The 18,956-nt window shown below is 50.7% G+C and overlaps 1 protein-coding gene across 1 annotated transcript; it reads right to left on the reverse strand.

The window, feature by feature from the left end:
• Positions 1–487: 487 nt before the first annotated feature.
• Positions 488–5,340, reverse strand: HOXA11 (homeobox A11). The gene is given in 3 exon segments (XM_074195547.1): positions 488–2,816; positions 4,500–4,794; positions 4,796–5,340. Coding segments are annotated over 3 exon segments (975 nt in total). The 5' UTR covers positions 5,243–5,340; the 3' UTR covers positions 488–2,583.
• Positions 5,341–18,956: the final 13,616 nt, after the last annotated feature.

The raw sequence follows: 18,956 nt of genomic DNA on the forward strand, positions 1-18,956 counted from the left end.
CCAGGGCCAGACGCCCGCCTGACTGGGTGGGTGGGTGGGGTTGAGGGCGTGGGGTGGTCAACAAAAGGTCCTGCCTGGTTCGCCCTTCACCTCAAGGTTACGGGTGATGTCCAAAGCGAGAGAGAAGTTCAAAGCCAGCAAACAATAAGAAAAGTGGACTATTTTCTTCCCCAACTCCCCCTCCCAATCAAAAATGGGTATGAATAAAAGAAAAAAGGCTTCCTTGTATGGCAGTGGGGAGGAATCCCCTTTGGAAGGATCTCCAAGCACTGCCTCCAGCTCCGTCCTCCTCCATTTCCACACATTTTATCTCCTGCTGCCCCTCAAAAACCCTTTCGGGGTCATGGTCTTTACCAGAGCATCACACAGCGAGTTCCCTGCCACCCCGTCCCTGAGCTTGGCCCCAGAGACACTTAGGAAGGGGAGAAGAGTGGGGTCTGGCCTGAAGACTTCTGAGGAGCCCCCCAACTCTCTGGTATTGGAGGCCCTGACTTTCTTGCAGTCTACTTTGGTCGAGGTGGTGGAGACTCTGGGGACAGACTCTTAGCCTAGTGACCTCCATTAAGCACCTTCCCCTCCAACATCGATTTCCTAAGAACCTTTTCATCCGCAGCCTGGGGCACCCTTGGGATGAACAGCAACAACAGCATCCAACTGCACCAACTTCTCTCTACCCAGTGGCGAGTGTGCGGGCTCAGTGTTGCCATTTTTTCCTTCTTCCCTCTTTGCGGGTGATCGGATTTTAGGCATAGGCCGATGGGAAGCGGTCAGGGAGAGGAATGTCACAAGCCAGGATCAAGATTATAAAGTTTCCACTTTTTATTTTCCTTGAGCCCTGTTGCAGTGTATACATGCAGCCCAATACGTTGGCATACGCAAAGAAAACCGTACATACATAGAGACGATACATTTCTCAAAACAGTGATGGAATAATGAAGATTCTGCATCTCATTGAGTCGTGCTAAGGAAAGACACGACCCCGTTTGGTAAGCTAACCGTTCTCCAATTCATTGTAGTTCACTTCTGACTTTTGCACAAGTTTGAAAAGCCCCTTCCCTCCCTCCTTTCTGAAGGCAACTCCCTCCCCCCAAATTAAAATATGTAAAAAAAAGGTATTCAAACAAAATAGGTTATGGTTTCTTTATTTACAAGTCTTGTAAAACACTGTTCCTGTATGAAACATACATTCAAAATTCTCACCAGTAAATTAACCTCGCCATGAACATCGCTCCTTTTGTAAACAGACATAGAATCTTAAATAGTTTTTCATTCTTCCTTTTTTCTTTAAATTGCATTTTTCTTCCATCGCTTTGGTTCCTGCAGGGAAATATATATATATATATATATATATCTCTATAGACTATTTTTCTTTTAAAATAATTGCGAATAATCCTCCTTTCCTGGTGGACTTCGGGCAAAGCTTTTCAGGACACGGAATGGTAGGACACAAACACACACTCACAACTCACACACACAATCGGAGGGGAGAAAACAGAACGCGAGTATTTACATTGTCTGCCTGCTCTGCCCGGTCGCGGAATTCCTGCCTCCCTCCCTCCCTCCCTTCGCAAACAACCCTGGATGAAAGGGCTTCTAATGATCCGATGTCAGTGCATTGCACAAACCCACGTTTCAGTTAAGTGTCGGGTGGGTTTTGCCAAACGCGCTCTCCACAGGGATTTCCTGGAGAAAGTTTGGGGGTCAGCAACAGCTTGCAAGGGGAGCGCGTCTTTTCTCTCCCTTCTCCCTCTGGTCCATTGTTGAAGTTCGGAAGGGCTCTGGCCACTTCCCCCGCTCCAGAGCGCAGAGCCCCTCCAGGTGGGCAGAGGCCAGGGCTGCTGTGATCCCGCCTGTTTGTTTTCTCCGGGGGTTGGGAGAGTCGGTACCTGAACTCTTTCAGAACCCCGCTAATGCCTTCCCTCTTCACAGTGGAGAGAGCACTGTTTGTCTTCCTTACCATCAGAGGGGAGAGAGGCCCTGCTTGAACTGAAGAAGCCCCTTCCTTCGGTCCCCTCCTCCTCCCAAAGTTTGCAGTTTGCTCCTGGTGGTGTGCAGTTGGGGTTTTTTTCCCTTTCCAAGTTTGATTTCGCACTAGTCTTCGCTGTATCCCCTTAGAGCACTTGCCCATAACAAGCCATCCTTCACTAGGGCCCAAGCAAAGGGACCTTCAACTTAGGTGTGGAAACCTTCTCCTCTTTGTCCTTCGCCTCCCTTTGGAAACTAGGGAAGCAGTCTCCTCATAGTCCGGGTGCCGGGCGGGTCACAGTAAGAGATAAGAGCTCCGCCTTGGGGCGTGGGGTGGCCAAAATACTCGGAGTAAGGGCCACAGAGGTCCCAATGGAATGGATTCCAGTTGATATGGGAATAGGAAAATCCCAATATCCTCCAGAATAACACCAAAACCCCCACCGTGGGTCCAGGGTCCTGTGGTGCCGTGTGAGCCCCCTAGTTTCCTCTGTCCTTCGGTTCCACACCTTCCTTCTGAAAAGTCACCGTGTGGCTTGACCTTGTCAAGGGCGAAATCTGAGTTTAATCTCCTCTTGAAAAAAAAGCCCCACGAACCCCCCAAGGCAGGACTGATTCTTAGAGTAGCGGGTTGGCAGAATAGTACTGTAATCGGTCTCTGTTAATTTTTTTTTCTTTCATGCGTCTATTCTGAAACCAGATTTTGACTTGGCGGTCGGTCAGGTTGAGCATTCGAGAGAGTTGGAGACGCTTCTCCTTGTTAATATAGACACTGAAGAAGAATTCTCTCTCGAGTTCCCGAATCTGGTATTTTGTGTAGGGGCAACGTTTTTTCCGGGTCCGCTGGCCACCTGTGGAATGGGAGAAGGTAGAGACAGGACTGTTGAGGCAGGAGGGAGGGGTGACCTTGAGGTTGTAACTTAACCCCTTAACATGAGGAACATGGGTACAGGGGCTGGGACTCCCAATACCTTTGGGATAGCTTCCTCCCTAGTCTTCCTCTCCTGGGCTGTCTGGGCTACCAGACCCTTGCCACCCTTCTCCAGCCCACCTCATCTCACTAACCCAAAGCCGGGCGGGGCAAGGAACTGGCTGATGAGCCGAGATCTCCTCATCCAACCCAAGGCAGAGGCCAGATAAAAGTCAGCACTTGAAGCCAGACAGGCCCCCGGTGAAGGCAACTCACCAGACTCCAGATCAGAAACGCATGTTCTCCCAAGCAACAGGCTGCAGTGGCTGAAGCTAGTAAAGCCAGTCAGGGGCTACCCTGAAGCTTCTGCCGCCTTCATAGACTAAACAAACAACTCACGGAAATTTCACCTCCTAGCACCTAGGGCATCTCTTCTTTTCTTTTTCCTCCCCCCCCCCCAAGGGACACCATAAAACATCCTTCATCCCAGTCACTCTGGTGGTCATGGCTATAGGGCTTGGAATTGACAGACATCTCTGACTTCTCTTTCCCCTTCTTTGTCAGAGGTAAATGGACTTTGAGTCTGGTCCTTCTGGTCTCAATCTGTCCTTGGTTAAGAGCACTGGTTCATGGTCAGCCCGGTCCCTTCCTCTAGCCCCATGGCGGGACCCTACCCCTGCCTTCCCCCCTCTCCCAAGCAAAGTCCCCAAGATTTTAGCCAAGACTCCCCTCCTCTCTGAGGTCCCTTCCAAAGACGATCCGCTACAGGTAGGGTGGAGGGAACGAGACAGCCTGGTTCCTCCAAGCCTTGGCAAGCTTGCTCTTAGAGAGGGGTTGAGGGGAAAGGGGGGGACCCCCACAGACATTTAAAAAAACCCTTCTGACAGACTGAATAACAATTGTGAGGAGGAACACGCCGCCGGACAGAAGGCGGTAACTGCCACAGTGCCGAAGTAAAATGGCTTCCTTTGGACAAAAAGGCCAGCTTTGGGTTAATTTGTTTCTTTCTAATATATATTGCTAGCGAGGACCGAGAGGGCTGAGCTAGCCGGGCAGCCCGGCTCCTTCTCTCTCTCTCTCTCTCTCTCTCTCTCTCTCTCTCTCTCTCTCTCTCTCTTTCTCTCTCTGGTTCCCAGGCGGTGCTTACACTTCAGCCCTGCCTTTGAATGTGGGCCCCTAACTAGACTCCGGCCTCAACACATGGCTTTTATAAAAAGCACTGGATTACCTCGGTATCAAAGGCTCCGGGTTCTCTTTCGGGGGTGAATTTACAGGCGCCCCCCCCTCCGCTTCCCCCCTTCCCGAGGGCTGACCCCGGAGCGAGAGCCGGGACTCTGGGCGGCTGCCTGGGGGGTGGGGGGTGGAAAAAAAAAGAACCGGGGTGGGTGCTTTTCTTTCCCTTTTTTTTTCAGGCCTCCATTGGCCGGTGGGTATTTCACGGCCAATTTCAGCCCTCGCCACGTGATCGCGCCTTTTTATAACAAAGTTTTGTTGGGGGAAATCTAAGGGCCCTTCATAAACCTTATATGCTTATAAAACAGCATATAAAAATTTAACAGCGGGGCTGCGCTACATTTCCAAGTCCCCTCTCGGAGAGCGCGCGGGGCGCTGCCTTTATACCTACTGGAGCCGCTGGATTTGTCCTCATTGTTACCGGAAGATGACTCCGGGCTGCTACTGCTTTCAGTCCGCCGCCGTCGTTCCTTGTCCTCGGCCGCGGCCGCCGCCGCCGCCGCCGCCGCGGCCGCCGCCGCCGCGTTCTCCCGGCCACAGCCGCCGCCGCCCGCGTCCGAACTTGAAGTTGGCGGGGCTGCCGCCGCCGCCGCCGCCGCCGCCCCGGCCGCCGGGGGCATTTTGTCCGCGCCCTTGTCCCCCGGGTAGTCGGAGGAGGAGGAGGCTGTGGTCAGGTTGTCCGGGGGGGCCGTAGGCCGTCTCGAAAAACTGGTCGAAAGCCTGGGGCAGGACCCCGTTCCTGCCCACCGTGCTATAGAAATTGGATGAGGTGCCGGTGGTGCTGGGGTGGTGATAGACGTTGGCGGAGTTCTTGGCCAGCATGTCGCCCACGCTCGCGCTGCCGGAGGCGGGCAGGCAGTCCCTGTGCATGAGCTCCTCTGCGGAGTAGCAGTGGGGCAGATTGGCCCGGGGGTGCCATTTACTGGAGGGCTCAATGGCATACTCCCGGAAGGTCACTTCTCTTACAGGTTGGACCTGGGGGAGGTTGGACGAGTAGGAATATGTCATGGGGCGAGAAGACGGGGTTTGGGGCAAAAAAGAAGGGAGGCTCGAGAAGTCTGGGCCCGAGACGTAGTAAGTACAACTGGGCAAATACATGTTAGACGAGCAGGGCACGCGCTCATCAAAATCCATCCTGGGCTACCTCGCTCTCGGCGCTTTAGCTGAGCTCCACATGATTCTCAGATGCAGCTGCGTCTTTGAAGCAGATCCGTGAAGTAGAAATTGGGAGACGTAGGCTGACGTGGAAATCTATCCCCATCCTTAGCAGGGAGGTGCTGGTCATGTGACCAAATGTTGAAATTGACAAGCTGCGAGTCTGGGCCCTTTCCCCCCCTTTCCTCCCCACCCCCCTTCCTTTCTTTGTGGCCATCTCAGGGGAAGCAACAGATCGGCACTTGGTATTCTCACCGAAAGCTTAGTAATCTCCAATGTAACTCATGTTCGCTGGGGCACCCTCCGAGGACCGCCGGACGCGTGACAGACCTTGCCTGGCTCCCCTCCGGGTGGGGAAGGGGCCCCGGGCTCTGCCTCCCCCTCCCCACTCCAGACCTGGACGGTCGTGCCCACCCCTCCCCCCCTTGAGCCTGGCCAGTGTCTGCTAGCCCTAGCCAAGGGGATCCGGAACTGGGGCTGGGGGGGGGGGGGCAGGGCTTTCTGAGACTGGGGACCCTGGCCTTTCTGGCTCCCTGGCTTCCTGGTCTCCCCCCCTTCCCGTGGCTCCCCCCCATTCAAGGTCTCTTGCTTCCGACTCGACTCGCCCCCCCCCCCCATCCGTTTCAGGACTCTGTGAATGTGCTGGACTCGGGGCTTGTCCAATTTGCACGGTGGCTCCATTACACGCTCGCATTCACGGTCACTTCCGAGGCGCTCCAATCACTCCCCCCCCCCTTTACTGGGAGCCTCATCAGTCCCCCAAGGCGGTTTCCACCCGGGCTTTGCCCGACCTGCTCAATCATGCAGGGCGTTCGTCTCACCCGGGATCTTTCCTGTTCTTCACCCCCACTTCCTCTCTTTCTATGCACCCCTCCCATCTTCCCACACTGGCTCCGCAGCTTCGGAGCTCCCTGATGCGGCGATCCGGACTGCGAAGGGGTAGGGAGGGCAGGGAGGCTGCATGTTCTCCTGGGTGCCTAGCTCTGATGGCTTGGGGAACCAATGGCGGGGGAGCCGGTCTGGGCTCCACAAACATTTGCAGTCTTGCTTAATTGCCACCGGTCTACTTAATCGGAATTGACATCCAAAGCTCTTTCCAGGAGCAGACTCGATGCTCAACAGCTCCCCAACCACCGCTTCTCTGCAACAAGCAGACCCAGACAGACCTGGGGAGAGGGGGTGCCCGCAGGGAGAGAAGAGGGGGAGCTGTTTTGAAAATCCCGTGAAGACTTTGCCTCTCTGCTTGAAAGAGAAAAAGAGAGTAGGCAGGGGCGGCTGGGCAAGGCAGGGACTAGAAAGTCTCGGGCTACACCCACAGAACGAGGAATACCAAAGAAAATAGAGGGAGAGCCAAGCACAGCACCTTTGGAAGGAGACAGAGAGAGACCGAGATACACCGAGAGAAACAGAGACAGACAGACACACACTCACAGAAAGACAGAGAGAAGAGTCAGTCAGAGAGAGTCGGGGACAGAGACAGAGAAAGAGCCGCTGCAGCTTATTCTGACAATCTAACTCTTATTTACTTTAGGGAAAGGGAGGAAAAGTCAAAGATGTGGAAGGAAAACCCTGGTTGTTCTGCCAGATTGAATTGCCCAGCTTTGGGAGGGCGAAGAATGGGGGGGAAATCGGTGACCGTGGCAGCCGGTCACAAAGGGCGCTGCAAAAGCCGGGGTGCTTAGGAATTGACCCTACTTTTTCCATCTTTATTTTCCTGGCCCTTTCAGGGTTAAGGTACCAAAAGGAACTCCAAATAGGAAAAGGGCTAACTTTAACCTTTTCCCATTCCACAGCTCCCACTCACAGAGGTCAAAAGTATCTACATATGAGGGAGAGGGAGGGGGAGGAGATTTGCAGCCTAAATTCAAAGATCTCCAGTATTTAAATGTCAACATCGATTTATTTATTTATTGCTGAGCTGACCGTAACTGACTTCATAACAAATCTAATCATGTTTGCTCCGGGAAAGAAATATTCTCATTATGTATTTTCGCCAAATGATGGCTCACCATTCCATCTGAATACCTGCCATAAATATCAATAATACGCAGTAATTACTTTGTAGTGGAGTAAACTAATTTATTAGCATTTATGTTTATATGTCTCTCTTTTTTTTTTACAAGGATTACTTCTCACAAATCACATCCCCCCGACACCGCCATTTAACGAACTCTAATCAGGATTTGCGGCAAGGGAACCTTCCGATTCTTAAGGTTGGCCGGCTAAATTTCGGGATGATTCCAACTCACCATTTTTGTCCTCTGCTGCTTGGGGAGAGGTAGAGGTAGAGAACTGAATGGGTGGTGTGGGGAAGAAATGGGACTGCAAAGGAGGGAGGAGGAAGCTGAGCAACATTTCAAGGAAATAACGTGAATTTCCAGAGGCATCTCCAAGGTTATAACACGTTAGCCTCCCGTCTGCTCTCCTACTTGTATCCTCTCCTTCACTTAAATCTCGGAAAAAGGAAAAAAACACACAGAGAAAATGGTACCTCTGTGAGGTTTAGCATGTCCCCCTTTTTTCTTTCCTGTGTTGAGGTTTCGATATAAAAAATACGACCTTCCCCACCATCGACTCCCCTCCCAAGCACCCCCTCCCTCCAACAAAAGGGCTGTCTGAAGGATTTCAGTGACTTTGAGATAACAAAGGCGCCACCATCGCAGGCTTTGCCCCGCCCCTGGGCGATGGCAAACCTATTCTTGCACTTGTATTAGGGCTTTTAAGGCCATAATTGAACACGGGACGTCTAGGAGAAGCGAAAACAGTTCTAGACAGACCTCCGGCTTTATAACCCTTTGGCAGTCAACTTCAGCTTGGGGTAGAGCAGACAAACCCTCCTTGCTTAGCAGTGAGCTGGATGCGCCACCCTACCCACAGCTCCTGGCTGTCCCTTTTTAATTAACTGCATCCCCCTAGAGGGAAGAGTGACCCTGAAAAGGTTGGTATGCGGGTGTCAGTCTGCTTTAAGTTTACCTTCTCAGCTCCATATCTTTTTTTTCCCCATTGTGGCTAGAGGGGAGGTTTTCACCTTTATCCCCATCACTCCCAAGGGTGTGTACTGGAAACAAAGGCGATTTAAGTGAGTGCACCGCATAGAAGGAGCGGGAAGAGGCACATCCAGGGTGACTGGTCTAGGTAGGGGGCTTGGCTGGACTTTGGGCACAGGCTAGGGGGGGAAGAGTGTGCAATGGTTCCTGAGAAAACTGATCTCTGAATGGTACGTTTTTGAACTCCCAGGATCAGAGCTGTCTCAAGAGAAAGCTTTGGAGCCCATGGGAAGAGGAAAGGCCAACTGCTTTGGCAAACTTTTTGGGGACGTCTAGTAGGAAAGGCTGGGAGTGAAGAGACTGTATGTGTGTGGAGGGGGATAAGAGGGAGCAACCACTGCAGTCAAAGCAGTCCTGTTTCCAGTTTTATTTGCTGTTAAATGAAACCGAACTCATTACTCTCCCAGTCTTCTCGAAATGAAATGCCTAAGCCGGAGATAAGTGGGGTGGAGAAGGAGTTGGCTGTTCTTGTCATTTATTTTTTACTAACAGGAGAGAATATTCGTTATTGGGGAAGAGGTGGCGGGAGTTGGGAGGTAGAGGCCCAAGGCTGCCAGGGGGGAGGTGGGGGCAGTTGATTTTGACTTTGTTCTTTGCTGTCTGAAGTTGTTTTCAGGAGGCCCAAGCCAAGGGCACAAGGCTCGCACAGCTCCGGGAGAGGACCCGCGGGCGTGGGAAGGGCAGGCGAGAACCTAGACCCAGCAGGTCCCTTTCCCCAGGTTCTCCAAGCTTTCCCAGGTAAGGTAGAGCCGAAGCTCTGACACTTGTCAGGGGAATCTGGTCTCTGCAAGCTGCCTTTTCGCCCGGGGAAGATAGGCAAATAACCTAGGAGATTTATCTAAATTTCTCGCACCCGATTTATTTAATTTTATTGGTCAACATGGAGTTTCTTGTGCCTAAAATTGCCTCAAAATTCTTTTGGAAGAAGGAAAACAAAGCCAGGAAGTCCGGACATTTGCATCTGTTTGCTTCTGATGAGCAGAGGCAAAGAGCGCAATTCCTTCTGACTGGTTTGTATAAACTTTAAGGTCTCCACGGTTCTGGTTCTGGGAGAGTTGGGTTCCTCCGGTTCCATGGCTTGCATTTTGGGGAGAAATCCATTTTTGCAGACAAGGGGGGGGGGGGGAGAGACCACATCGGCAGGCGTGCAAGTCACCTAGGACAGTAGTGATCCAAAGCAGACTTGGAAATACGGAAGCGAATAACGAGCGGGGCTGGCCAGTCGCCTTGGACTTGGCGGAGGATCCAGGGTGGGAGCTGGAGCTATTGCCCAGTTTCTCCGGCTTTTCTGCAGCTGGGCCACCGCCACTGGTGGGCAGTGGGCTCGAGGAAGGTTGGGAGGTGAGTGGAGACATGGGAGCCCCCCACACTCCCGACTGGGGTTCACCATTCCAATCAGAACTAGCTGACTGGACTCGCCTAGCCGGCTCGCCTCAAGTTTCTCTTTTCAGGCTAGGGATCCTCTGACCGCCGATATTTGGTGGGTGGGCTCCGGAGGCCAGCGCCCAAAGGGAAAGATCTACTCTATGCTGCTCTGAAGTCCCCCGTGTCCACGCACGAGCCTGCCTTTGAAATATGCACCTGGTTTTCATTTGGGGTCTTATCGCATAGATTCTCCCACCCCTTTTTGAAGATATTTTTTCCTTTCTTCTCTTTCCTTCTACCTTCCGTCCTCCTCTCGTTTTCTCGTTCCCTTCTTTCCTCCCTCCCTCCCTCCCTCCCTTCCTTCCTTCCTTCCTTCCTTCCTTCCTTCCTTCCTTCCTTCCTTCCTTCCTTCCTTTCTTCCTTCCTTTCTTCCTTCCTCAGGATAAGAAAAGAAGGCCATTCTCCTCCACGAGAGCTGACACTTTAGTTTTTCTTTTGCCTGCTCACCAGCAATACACCGAGGCGCTTTTCCCTCCAGGATCTGGGCCCAGGAGAAGGGAGGGCTTGTTCGAAATCAGAAGTCACCCATTAGGACCCATTTTAGGTGCATGGAAATGGCCAGTTGATAAGCTCCCGACCCAAAGTAAACATCCGCTTGGGTCGCCGCTTGGCCGCCTTCTTGGAGCTGGGACATTCATTTCTTTAATCCCCTCCGCAGTCAGATTCTCCCCACCCCCTACACACAGCCTCCTTCTCTGCACGCCCCATCCTGCAGCTCCCACTCCGAGCTTTGCCTTCCTTGGGCCACCCTCTCCTGCCCAAGCTCCCTTCCTCCGAGCGCCAAGAAGGATGGCCACTCGAAAGACCGGTCTCCCATTAAGAGGAACAGAGGCACAAAAGAATAGGAAGGGGGAGGTATTGAGGCTGGACAATTTCCCGCTGGATTCTAGACCAATACAGACGGTCATTACCCTCAGTTACACTTCAGCTTGTCCTTGGGAAGCCGGAGCTCATTCTTTCCCAAAGCAAACCGCTTTGTCACCCTCCTCCTCCTCTTCTACCGCGATTCCAAGGACCTGCTGCTGATTCTAGTTCAGTTCGGGGGTGGGGGGAGCTACTTAAGCCGGAGTCCACTCATTGCCTGCATTTTCTGGGGTGTCTGTTCTGTGTGTGTGTGTGTGTGTGTGTGTGTGTGTGTGTGTGGCTTTTAAAAGGCCTTGGAGTGCGATTGAGACAGTGGAGCAGGGAGGGATTCAATAAGGCCACTTCCCAGATAACCAAGGAATCTTTTAAAAAATTATGTTCCCTTCCTTCCTTCCTCCATCCCTCCCTCCCTCCCTCCTTCCTTCCCTTCCTTCCTTCCTTCCTTCCTTCCTTCCTTCCTTCCTTCCTTCCTTCCTTCCTTCCTTCCCTCCTTCCTTCCCTCCTTCCTTCCCTCCTTCCTTCCTCCCTCCCTTCCTTTCCTCCCTTCCTCCCTCCTTCTCTCCCTCCCTCCATTCCTTCCCTCCTTCCTTCCTTCCTTCCTTCCTCTCTTTCTCTTCCTTTCTTTCTCTCTCTTTTTTTCTTCAACCAACTACAACAAATTTATCGTCTCTTTTGACCTGTCGAGATGACTTTGTCCTCCCTTAAGCACCTCAAAAAACCCCTGAAAAACCACAAAAATCAGAAACAGCAATGGCCCCCACACAACTAACAGGCTAATTCATTTCTCTCTGTTTTCTCACACAGGTGCAAGACCCTGCATGCAACCGTGGGTGAGGAGAAGACACATCTAGAAGCAGTGGTCTCAGGATATTGGCTGCTTAAGTCAGCTTCTAAGGTATCCTAAATGTCTGGAATCTTGGAAACATACATACATACAAATGCATATATATGCATAGACATATATACATAGACACACATATAGCCTTTTTATGAGGGGGGAGGTTCCTAGTCTCATATTTGGCAACTGTAGATCTGGTAAAAAAAGTTCCCTGGCTAACTGAGGCAGGTCGCGCTTTTTTTGTGGGTTGTTGGATATGAATGTGTAAGTGTGTTGGAGAAAGCCATCCCCCTTCCAATATTCTATCTAAGCATATCCATAGTTTCCTCTCTCCTATTTCAAAGCTCGACTGGGAGCTGCTACTGTAGTTAGAGTGCAAAAATTTGAGAAAGCAGCTATGATCACCACCAGGTTATTCAAAGAATTTGTGCCCGTCCTCTGCTACTTGCCTCATCTCAATTTCACTGATCACAATCCCAGAAGCCACACCGCCCTTGACTCCTTCCCCCACCATTCCTTAAGACCGGGAATGATTTCAGCTTTATTAAACCTGTAGTTCAACTACAATAATAATAGTAATATCCACCTTAATGGTGGGTGAATACCTAAGAACTATTGTAAATAATAGCCTAATGAACACCCTAAGAATCCCAAATTCTGTATGCTCTCTGCATTTAAGGGTTGCATTGGGAGCAAAATCTGATTAATATTTCCAGGTTCCCTCTCCAGAGGGAATGAGCATCTTTTTAAAAAAAATCCCTTTGAGAATTATCTTTATTCTCTTTACTGCCAAAAGTTTGGGCTGGGGGAGGAGATCAAATAGGCAATTCTTTCGAGTAAGGTTTCATGAGCTCCTGTAGGCCCCCATCTTCCTCGCATCCTTGGATTCAAGCTTTGTGTGGGATGACTATTCTGATGGGACTGGCTTTCCCGGTTGATTTTTTTACTTTTTATTAATCAAGAACAGGGTCAGTTTCTCCCACACCCTTCTCCTGGATGCACCCAGGGCCAACTTGGACTGTCTTGGCCTGCAGGCACTTCTAAAGACTCTCCCAATCAGGTTAAGGGTTCTCTCCCCCTACCCCGGTGACACTGCTCGGGGCCCTGTTTCAGCCTCGCTAGCCCGGGTTTCTAACCAAGCCAGTTAATTCTTGCCTCTCAGGCCCGAGTGGAAAGATAATAGCTGTGGGCCCCGAAACCGGACCTTGCTCTGCTGCTACTTCTCATCTACTCCCCACAGAAATAAAGAATAGCCCCTGTTTCCGATGAGTTGTCTGTTTTTGCTGTTTTCGGGGGAGCCGGGAGGGCTAGGTCTGGAGATACAATGCTGGGTGTGTGGGAGTGGTAGGATGAGGAGGAGGAAGGCTTCTTTGGGAAGACATTTTCGTTTCTCTAACCCCCTCCATAATTCCGGTTTCTCTAGAATGACACTGTCCAGTGAGCAGCTGTTTACAGTGGAGTCTGGTTATAACGAAAATCTGGATGTGGCTTTCGGGCTAACAAGCTTCGGCTTAGCTTCATGGTTTCAGGGTCTCCCCAAGAACTCCCCAGACCGCCTAAGCTCACACAACCCAGAATCCTTTCCTTCAGTTAGCCCGGAACGGGGGGGGGGTGTAGGGGGAAAGAGGCAGATTCTGGGCTTTTCTTTCCTTTTCAACAATGATTTCCAGGGGCCCCTTTGGATTCATTTTGAGCCGTCTGGTTTGCTTTAGACATGTGCCAATCATTACCTGCAGTGGGGATAAGGTTGAGCAGCGGGTGGGCAGGCGCGATTAAAAACGCAGGCGAGTAGTTCTGAGTCACAGACGCCCTAGCAACAGACGGGCGGCTCGAAGACAGTCGGCCTGCTGTGGGGTGCGAGTTGGGCTCTAGCAATCCCCCTTCCTTTCTGTTCTTGCCAAAATGGGAAATACAAGTGTTTTGCCCCAAACACCCCCATGAATCTTTGCAGATTCGTGGCGCTGAGATTCAGGCCTATCAGACGCAAAAAGAGGTGGGGGCAAGGGGAAGCAGGCAATCGTGCATTGGTGGGGGAGGGCGATTCGGAAACCCAAAGAAGCCCGCCTACATGGCACCTACATTGCCTCTCCTTCCCACTCTCAGACCCTCTTGGCCTCACTTCCCCCAGCCCATATTCAGGCTTTGAATCTGGGCACCTAAAAGGCCCCTGGGGTCTAAACCCTAGCTTTCTTTCGGCAAACTAGACCAGACCAGCCTAAATTTTACAAATGGAAAAGAGGAAGTGCAAAAAAAAATCCAAAAGAAACTTCCCAGACCCCAGTCCTCCCAGGAGGACTCCAGACATGATCTCAATCGAGATCGACGGCACTGTGTCTTTTTCCGAGTCCATCTTTAAGACCCAAGTCATGCACTGCATCCAACCCACCCTCAAGTGCTTCGATCTCCCTCAACTCTTACCCTGCTGGGTCGTATGTTCGACGTGGCCGGCTCTGGGGGTCAACGTACAGTGTCCAGAAGAAGTCTGCAGAGAGGGCTCAGGGTCCTTCTTAGCCCCATGATCCGCTGATTCTCTCTCTCTCTCTCTCTCTCTCTCTCTCTCTCTCTCTCTCTCTCTCTCTCTCTTTCTCTCTCTCTCTCTCCACACACACCTCCAATGCGAAGAGATGATGAGAGGCCGACCAACCATCTTCAGCTGTGGATTTGTTTCTTCAGTCACTTCGTGGGGGAAGAGGGGGAAGCACGTAGATGGACGGTTTTCAAAGCAAAACAATCCCCTCCCAAAGGAGAAATACAAGAATAAAACCACGTTGGTTCTCCAAGCAATTCGCCCTCAACATTTTGCCACGAATGATCTAGTCTGAGGGAGAACAAAGTCACAAAGGAAGCCTGGACCATTTCAGCCACCGTCTCCATTGCGCCCACCCTCAGTTTAGGGTGGGTTCTGAAAAGGCCGGTGCCCCTTCTCTCTACCCTCTCCCAGCTCGCAGAGGGCCTGGCCACAGACATGACCGTGGATGGCGCACAAGAGGACTTGACCTTTACGCTGCTGAGGAGAGAGCTTTCTTTCAGGCTACTGGGGGAAGGGGGGCAGGGAGAGGGAGGGGGGAGTGAAGGAGGGCGGAGGAGAGATGCCTCTTTATCTCAGGAACTTTCCAATGCGATTTCATCCAATAGCAATCGGTCCAGTCCCTATTCCTGTCCGCCTGTCTTGGGTAAACGAGAGCGTCCCCTTCCCGCCCCACTATCTCCAGTTTCATACCCTCTTCCCAGGCCCAGGCTTTGTGTAAGGTCGCCACCCAGCCTGAAAGCTTGGCCAACAATGACGGTGAAAAGCGGAGCCTCCCCCCCCCCCCCCAAGCCTAAAGAAACCTGAAATATTCTTACTACTCCTAAATCAAACAAGGTCAGTCCTCAATAGACCTCTCTTCTATCTGGACCCTCTATCACCATAGGACCAAAATGTATTCTGTAACGTCCCGTCCAGAAACGAGGATCCCTGGGGGGGGGGGGGGGGTAAAAACAAAGGAAAGCTGGCCAAAGCTTCAGTCCTTCTGCCCTCAAATCCTTCTAGGAACTGCCTCCCTCATACACATCCCAAGGAGACTCAGCCTTCAGAAAGGGGGCTTGTCACCCGAGGACGCATTCATTGTTTGGTTTCTGTTTGGTTAAAAACAAACCATATCTCAGCCGTCCAAGAATTAGAATTCTCCTGTTTAGGCATACCTAAGCATCAGGCCTGAGCATGGCCCTTCTGGGCCTGGAGCCCGAGTTCTAGGAGAGTTCGGCCTGCCGCTAACTCTCTAGGCAGCCCAGACAGCCCTCGGAGCAGCCGGAGGCCGCAGACAGCGACCAGGACCACCCTCCACCGGCGGGGGCTCAGCAGGCGGCCCAGGGAACCTAGAACTCCCAGAACTCCGAACAGCGCCTAAACAAATACAGGATTTTCCAGCGGAAGTATTTGCGGGAGAAAAACACAGTTTCTTTTCAGCCAGTCTTAGAATTCCTTTTAGGAAATATGTCGCTGTCAAGTTTTATTTCCCGTTGCAAACCGCCTTCTACTCTGCCAAGAATTAGGACAGAGAGCGATTAAATACCCACTTATTCTCTTGTCGGGGGCCCGGGCCTGGTGAGGGTGGGGGCCCCACACAATCTAGCCATCCATTCGTTTTACTGTGTCCTCCTCCTCAAACAACACCCAAATGAATCCAACCTTTCACAAGCCAACTCCAAGGCTGCAGTGACGTCAGTATACATCAACTGAGAATGCCAGCCTTGGGCTAGGGTCGGGAGGCCCCTAGCTGAGTCTTGGGAGCCGCCACCCTCTTCTCTTGCAGACCCACAACCCCCCCCCCCCCCATGAGTCTCCATGCTAGCTCCTCTGGGTCCCAGGCACACCCCCTTTTCCAGCCTGCCTTCTCACCCCACCTACCACCCTTCTCTCAGGTTCCCCTACACTTGGGCCTATCATCAGGATCGAGGGGTACCATTTTGCTAAGACTTTTCGCTTTGTAGCCGGGATTCTTCCACCCGTCCCAAATGAAAGACAAGGCTGGTGCGGACGTGTGAGACAAATCGCTCTGCAGATCACCACCTCTTCTCCTCTCTTCCACCCTCCGTCTCGCCTCTATTCCCCCGGGCCTGTTTGGACATTCTGAAACGGTTTGCAGATCTGGCCTCCAGGGTGTCAGCTCAGATTTGGCGAGGGCCCTGCAGCCTCAGGTCTGTGCCCGTGGGCAGACCAGCCGAAGGAGCTTAGGGCCAGCCTGACTAGAGGGACGGGGGGGCAGAAGAATATTTATGGCCTCGAAGCTTTTCTCTTCTTTAACGGCAAATTAAAATAACAAACAAGCCGGGCTATCTTCGCCCCCATAGCCGTAGGTAGGAGCAGTTGGGGAGAAGGTGCCGAGCCAGCCGAAGGGGGCCCTTCCCGTTTCGGAAGGAATTAAGCAGCCTATTATTTACTCGCTGGCCCGAGCAGATGAAAACTTAATTGGCGTGCCTGTCCGGGGAGCGCGGCATAAATCTCTCCTTGCCCCTCGGATAGGGGCTGCATCTTTGCTTATGAAAAACGGGACGGGAGCGACTGCGTATTTCTCGGCTTCTCCACCACGTCCCGGGTTGTTGACACGCATTTGATCAACTTTAAAGGAATGCGCATAAATCAAAGGGGGAGGCGGGTCTTAGTCTCCATCTTCCAGGTCCGGGAGGGAGGGAAGAAGGGAAGGAGGACTCCCCAATGTGGCCAGCGGCAGGGCTCGGAATGGGACCCGAAGCCCTTGTCTTGTTCCTCTCTGGACGAGCCGGGGAAACTGTAGAGAGGTGGAGGGAACCGAATACACCAAGCAAACAAGACCACATTCGGCGAGTCCGCTTAACCACCCAGCCTGTTTCCCTGTGGAGAAAGGCTTACCCTTCCTCCTCCTTTAGAGGACCCTCTGAATTTCTACACTTCGGGGCTTTTTAGAAAAGGCTGAATTTTAGGGGTCTCCCCCTAACGGGCTCCATTTCACTGTGTGTGTGTGTGTGTGTGTGTGTGTGTGTGCGCGTGTGTGTGCTCTGCAATTTAAAACAGGTCTATTTAAAAACTCCAGACTGCGGAAACAGGGTGGAATGCACAGAGCGACGTGTTACAAATCCTCTCTGTGAAATGCCATTAATAAACTCTATTATGTAAAAACCCTGATGCAATAAATAAGGTTAAAGAACCTAGAACTGATCATTGTTGATCGGCCATTCTTCTCTAGGTGTACACGCCTTTGGTTTTGGGGGGCTTTTTGGTTTTTTGGTTTTTTGGTTTTTAATTTTTAAGACTTTTTCTGGCCGGGAGGCAGCAGGGCTAGTCCAAGGGCAGTGTTAGTCAATTTCAGGAAAGCTTTCGGTCTGAGCCCAAAGTCCTGCTTTTTAGAACGGTGTGAAGGATAGGAGAGACAGACAGAGACAGAGAGTCAGAGAAAGAGAGAGGGGGTGAGAGAGAGAGAGAGAGAGAGGAGAGAGAGAGAGAGAGAGAAAGGAAGAAAGAAAGAAAGAAAGAAAGAAAGAAAGAAAGAAAGAAAGAAAGAAAGAAAGAGGAGAGGAGAGCTGCTTGGGCATTATCAAACTCTCTGCTTTGTTGGTTAGAGTCAGGGCTTCACCAGCCCTGGCAACTACCATCATTTCCTTATAGATGAAGAAATATTTTAGATAAGAGAGAAGTGAAGGAATACCATCACCATCGTGGCAGCATATTTAGAACCACAAAAACCTGCCTTTTTTTGCCAATCCTTCCATTCCCGGAGCTAATCCGTTAATGTTGAAGATTACAAGTCTCGTTGTAGGGCTGATTTAGAAAACAAGAGGACAGGAGTCTGTGCTGGGTGCTAGTATTAGGCCTTCAAAATCTGAGCTCCTGAGGTTACCCCGATTGCTGCCTGCCAGCCTTCTAAGCCAGGATAATTAGTAAATTACTCCATTCTCTAGAAATTAATACCTATGCACCAACAGAAGTTACCCTGACTACAAGTCTACAAGTAAACAAACATGGAAAAGGAATAAGAGAGGCTCTGTGGTCTTCCCAGAGAGTCTATAGACTATCTATGTCACCCTTGAGGTACAGTTACCTCGGGAAATACACTGGGGGTGTGTTTATATATGAGTATTTTATATGAAGAGAGTTAGTCTAGGCTATTGCCATTTGTCTCAAAAAAAATTTAAAAACCTTAAAATTCTTTTGTCATCAGAGTAGGATTACGTTTTATAGATTTGCTCTGGTAATCATTTTTAAGGTAGAAATATGCAGAAATACTTTCATTTTCTCTGAATAATCATGCATTTTAAAGAAGGTCCGGCTTTTTGGAGAATAACAAAAGAGGATATTTCCTGGGTTCTTTATGCACTTGTTTGTGTAGCTTCCAACTAAACACGACTGTATTATTCCAAGCACTGATAAAATAGTCTTCAGTCCATCATTAGTGAGATTCTATTTCCAGTAAAAACCCTTCAACAAAAACCTGTACATTCAGTCCTATGTGTGTGTACACACAAAACCACATGCACATATTTAACACATACACACGACATTTATATGGACACGTGAGTATGTTCACAAGTAAATACATTATATCTGTTTATATAATATAGGCATGTCTTCTTTCTGAAAAGACAACAGGCCAGTCTTACAAACTTTCAATTCATGACTGTAATGCTAGCAAAATAATACTGCATTTCTGGGCCTCCAATAGACTTTCCCTATGAATGACTCTTCGGGTAAGGTCTGTAACTCTGGAATCAAGAAGGGTCTCCATACTGACCTTTAAAGAAGTAGGTTTCTTTGAATTTCTGAAATGTAATTCTAGAAGTCTACAGTTAGCAAGGCATCTAAAACCTTTTTTTATTTGCTGTAAAGGTTCCCAATAATTCTAATTAGGGTGGAAGACCACCTCAGGAGAGGACGGGAAGGAAAAGAAAAGTTATTTTGGAGAGGACGACCGTACTGTTACAAAATTGTTCAGCTTTGAAAACGCATCCATGCACTTCTGACACAGCAGAAAAGATTCATTATTAAGATGGTCTAACTCTAAAC

Source organism: Macrotis lagotis, chromosome 7, assembly GCF_037893015.1.
Source record: "Macrotis lagotis isolate mMagLag1 chromosome 7, bilby.v1.9.chrom.fasta, whole genome shotgun sequence".
In the NCBI taxonomy this organism is placed as follows: Eukaryota; Metazoa; Chordata; class Mammalia; order Peramelemorphia; family Peramelidae; genus Macrotis; species Macrotis lagotis.